General features: G+C 29.2%; 1 protein-coding gene across 1 annotated transcript; it reads right to left on the reverse strand.

Moving 5' to 3' along the window:
- Nucleotides 1-245: 245 nt before the first annotated feature.
- Nucleotides 246-1,805, reverse strand: LOC111684331. Its single transcript, XM_023446482.2, has 2 exons — nucleotides 1,060-1,805; nucleotides 246-1,002 (listed from the first exon to the last, which is right to left on the reverse strand). Exons 1-2 carry the CDS (start codon nucleotides 1,543-1,545, stop codon nucleotides 646-648), a joined length of 843 nt encoding a protein of 280 aa, XP_023302250.2. The 5' UTR covers nucleotides 1,546-1,805; the 3' UTR covers nucleotides 246-645.
- Between the last annotated feature and the right edge of the window lie 2,821 nt (nucleotides 1,806-4,626).

Below are 4,626 nucleotides of genomic sequence, written 5' to 3' on the forward strand. Positions count from 1 at the left end.
AGGTCGAAATTTTTAATATAATTTAATGAACATATTTGGTATACATTCGACCCAACAACGAGCCTATTGAAATATGCTAAAATAGGTTCAATACTTCACCTAGCCCCTATACACCGTACCCCCAAATATAGCTTTTTGCCCTTAATTATGTTAAATGTTTTAGTATCAAGACTGTTTTATATAAGTCTAAACTATGCTGCCAATTTGATGATAGGACCTCATTTGACACTAGCAACAATACAATGTCCATTTCAGAAAATTACTTTATTATCAATAATTCGCTTATAAACACTTTCTTCATCTTTCTTCCGATATGAGTTAATGACATCTAGTATTAATAATTTATTTTCGATATTATTTTTTCTTTATTTAAATTTGTTCTTAAAACTAAAATAAATAAATTAACATTCTTACTTAAAATCTAAAAAAAAAAACACACACAATTTGTTTTTAATTTGTAAACAAGTAAGTTTCATCCATTCTAATTTTTTTAAACTTTTTTGAATATTTTTTTTCTTAAGTTTTTTTGTTACAAATCATTTGCCTCTTTCAATGTTTTATGTCAAAAATATCTTTCATGGAATGCCGCTTACAGTTAAATGACTGTTAATGGTAAATTACAAACAATATAGAACAATAGAACTTTTAAGTAGTCTTTTTCGCTTCTTTTGGTTTCCAACCATTATAGGCCAAATCAAAGTCCCGTCCCCAGCCGGAGTGGCCACCAGAAGATACAACAACTTCATGTGAAGACTCTTTGCCACCACCACTTAACAGTTTCTTAATGCCTATAATGGAGGCTAAGACTAAAGCTAGCTTAGAGACAATTAAAGCTTTGCCCGCTAACATGGCTAAAGCACCGTAGGCAATAGGCACAAATGTGCCACCCAAAAGTAAAGGAATCATTATATAAGCACCGCCTCCTTTTTTATCCTTCTTCTTGCGTCCTTCCACAGTATTGGCGGACAGAGAGTCATCTGGACGTATATCAGGGAATTTTATCTATAATTATAAGCTCTGTAAAAGAAGTTAAATTGTCAAAGTTAAAACAATGCTTACCTGTAAAGTATGATGCTGCAGAAATCCTGCCAAATTCTTAAATATCATATTGGTCAAAACCTGTTCTTTGGCCTCTAAAGCTCTGGGTAAATTTGCTTCCAACTCCTGTTCACTTAACAAAGGTTTAGTAGGCAGTTCGGTATCATCTGCCTTCACAAATTGTATGCCCTCCATTATTTTCACCTTTTTGGCTGAACGGAAAACCTTTTCCAGACCCGTCAACAGTTTCACTTTAAGACAGATTGACAAATTCTCCGCCGAACATTGCTGATACAATCGGTAAACCATTGATAGATCCTTCCAGACATTTGACGGACTCGTACTAGAACTACTACTCGTTTGTTGTGAGTTGTCGACCTCTTCAGTAACACTGTTTGCATGTTGATAATTGTTCGTATTGGAATTTGTGGCACTGCGTGCTGTTGCCGTTTGTAACCAACAGAATACTATTGTTATAACTGCCACATGCCACACGTATTTATGCATATTGTGTTTTATATTATTCTCTAGCGATGCAATATTTAAACAATCCCTCAAAACAATGGTTTCTCAGATACCAAATGATCCCTAGTGGATCATTTAATCGTTTGTAATTAATTTCTAATTCAAAAAGCACAATATGAATATATCCTTTTAGTTGTTGGTTGATTGGTCTATAGGTGGGTGCTCTATTGTTATTTGCACTACTCCCTCAATGAAAAATTTCTTTCACTCGTTCAGCGTTTTCTTATAAACTGATCTTGTATTTTAATTGTTCATGTTTTTTATACTACCTTAAAAATAATTATATTTTATTTAGCTAATTTTCATGGATTTTCTTTCAGTTTTTCTTTCAATCGAATGCGTTTTTCGCTTTTTGCATTTGTGTGTCTTGATAATTGATGCAGTTTTTTTTAAATATATATAAATTTTCTTTCGCGCAACAACAATCCCTGTCAGAAGAAAAAAAAATTAATAAAACAACGACTAATACTAATAACCAAAATCATCATCTGATAAATTAACTACAATTTGATGTTTGTTGTTTTATATTTTCAATTGCATATCGTGCAAAAAACAACAAAAAAGAAAATAAACTTAATCATAATCGTTTGTTTTACTCTAAATCATCTAAGATATACATTTATGAGAACACTGAGAGAAAAATGTGATAGATTTTTGAATTTAAGAAATACAATGCAACATAAAATGAAGATAATACAAAATATTTCGCAGCCTTCTTGTTCGTTTGACATTTAATTTAGCATTAATTAATCGGTGGAAGTATTTTTTAAATATTTTTTGAAAAACGTATTTTTTCAAAACTTTTTCAAAAACTTTAAACAGGACACTGTGTAACGAAATGAAAAACTTAAATCGCAGTTTTTCTCCTATTCGTGTGTAAAGATTGTTTTCCCTTTTTGGTCGTCAGTTTAGTAGCTTTCAAAATATAAGAAAATTATTGTTTAAAGGGTGTGTCACACCCATTACTCTTCCTAAATTCATACTGAAACCCTTATTCTTTCTTAGATATTCTAATTTTAATATTTACCTCAGTGTAGTGGTGCTACCCATATCTTAAGATTTTAAAAGTGTTTGGTAAATTTCAAAAACTGATTTTTGCAAATCTCGGAAGAATCTTTCACAAAAACACCACAATAGTGGAAAGGGTATTATACGTTTGTGCCAATCGGCTCAGTATCACTTTCAGAGTCGATTTAGCAATGTCCGTCCGTCTGTGTGTCTTTGTAAACCGATGATTTGATGATATTTGGTACATACACTTATTTTGAACTAAGGAAGAATATTATTGTATACTATTTCGCCAAGCCCCCATATAACCATGCCCTTCGAATAGGACTTTTATGTTTAATGTTCTAGAATCACTAAAAAATCGGAAAAACTTATTTTGATACAAGTCTTAATGACACTGTCAGTTTTCGTAATAATTACTTATATCGCATATCTAATAAGAAATTATTTAGCAGTTCTAACCCGATATTAGATATTAGAAGATTTTTTTAAGAAATATTGATAACTTGTTAATGGAGCATTGAGTAAGAAAATAGACTAATAAACATAACCGACGATAACCGTTGCAGAGAAAATAAAACGAAGTACTACCCAACGAATAACATTTATCACCACTTCAAAATCAGCACTAAGTAAACTTTTGATCACTTTCTGTGGAAGTGATGTTTAATAACATCCAAAGAAGTGAATACTATTTTTTGCAATGATATACAGTTTTATGTTCTTAAATTTTTATGAAATAAATTTTTTTCTTTTGAAAAATTTAGTTATAACTATTATATAAACCTACAATTTAAATCCCAAATAACTTCCATAACATAAAAATGACATATTAAGAATTACTTCAGAAGTAGTGAATTTTTAATCAAATAATAAGATAATACCGCCTATAACAAACAAGTTTTAATATCATCACTTCTTTAGGTCTGTTTCATCACTTTCATGAAATAAATTCTACTTCCTTGGAAGTTCTTTTTTGCTGGAGTAGGGTAAGATAATGCGCCTTGTTCTCTTAAAGTAGTAGCAGTTTAGTAGGCCAACATGCTTCTAGAATCTTACTTATGTTTACTATCGTGCCTTCGACAGATATCATTAGACTGTCTCTAAAATTTACGATAATTCTTAAAAAAGGATTTTTTCAGTGTAACGAATTTTTCTTTTTATACTTCATAGTATATAACAACATTTAAACAAACACATGGTATGCACTTGCATACATATACAGATTAATAAAAGTAGCAAAACCCTCACACCCCATTATAAGAATTATATACTAAAGAGAAACAGATAAACTGATATATAAAAATTACAATCTTTAGTATAAAAAAATATATGTGTTTATTAACAGACGAATTACTTGTGTTGCTTTTTTATAATTTTCTTCTGCTATAAGTTTCTATTTTTTTATGATCAATTTTCGTTTATAATTTATAATTATGCACTTTTTCTCTAAGAGTTTAAACATGTTTGCACTTGTATTTGTGTGATGTTTTTAATTTCGGTTCCAATCTATTGAATTTTCATGTCTGATACCAATGCTGCAAAGGTTTTAAGAAAAACTTTAAAATTTTTAAGAAATTTATCATTATTGCGTGATTTAGAAACGTTTATCGTAATTGTTTCATGATATACATACATATAAATACATTTATTTAGAAAACAAACTACATAAGCAAAAAATAAACTAGAAAATTTGTTAAAGCCAACAAATACATATTTATGAATTTGCGTTGAAACATATTTAAAAAAAAAAACTCAAAGAAAAGTTTGTTCTAGTTTCAATCAAGAAACAAAATAATAAAATTTTATTGTAGGTGAAATTTTAATTGGAGTAGAACTAATGAAAATTTTTCCTAAACAAAATTTCACTATTTACTTAAAGTTATTCTTCTAGTAAATTGAAAGGATTTAACTGTTAATAAAACTTTTTGTTAAATTAATTGAGTTAAACGTTTATTTTTAAATTAAGTTTCTATGCCTGTGTAATTAAAACGTTTTGTGTTTTCCATTTGTTTTGTTGTTAATGAAAATGAAAGTTGATTAATAGCTAAAAGT

Source organism: Lucilia cuprina, chromosome 4 (genome assembly GCF_022045245.1).
Source record: "Lucilia cuprina isolate Lc7/37 chromosome 4, ASM2204524v1, whole genome shotgun sequence".
NCBI classification, from domain to species: domain Eukaryota; kingdom Metazoa; phylum Arthropoda; class Insecta; order Diptera; family Calliphoridae; genus Lucilia; species Lucilia cuprina.

Excerpts from the sequence above, each read along its gene's own strand:
- LOC111684331 (XM_023446482.2), bottom strand. The coding sequence starts at position 1,545 with ATGCATAAATACGTGTGGCATGTGGCAGTTATAACAATAGTATTCTGT. Across the intron at positions 1,003-1,059 it reads TGCAGCATCATACTTTACAG|ATAAAATTCCCTGATATACG; the intron begins GTAAGCATTGTT and ends TTATAATTATAG.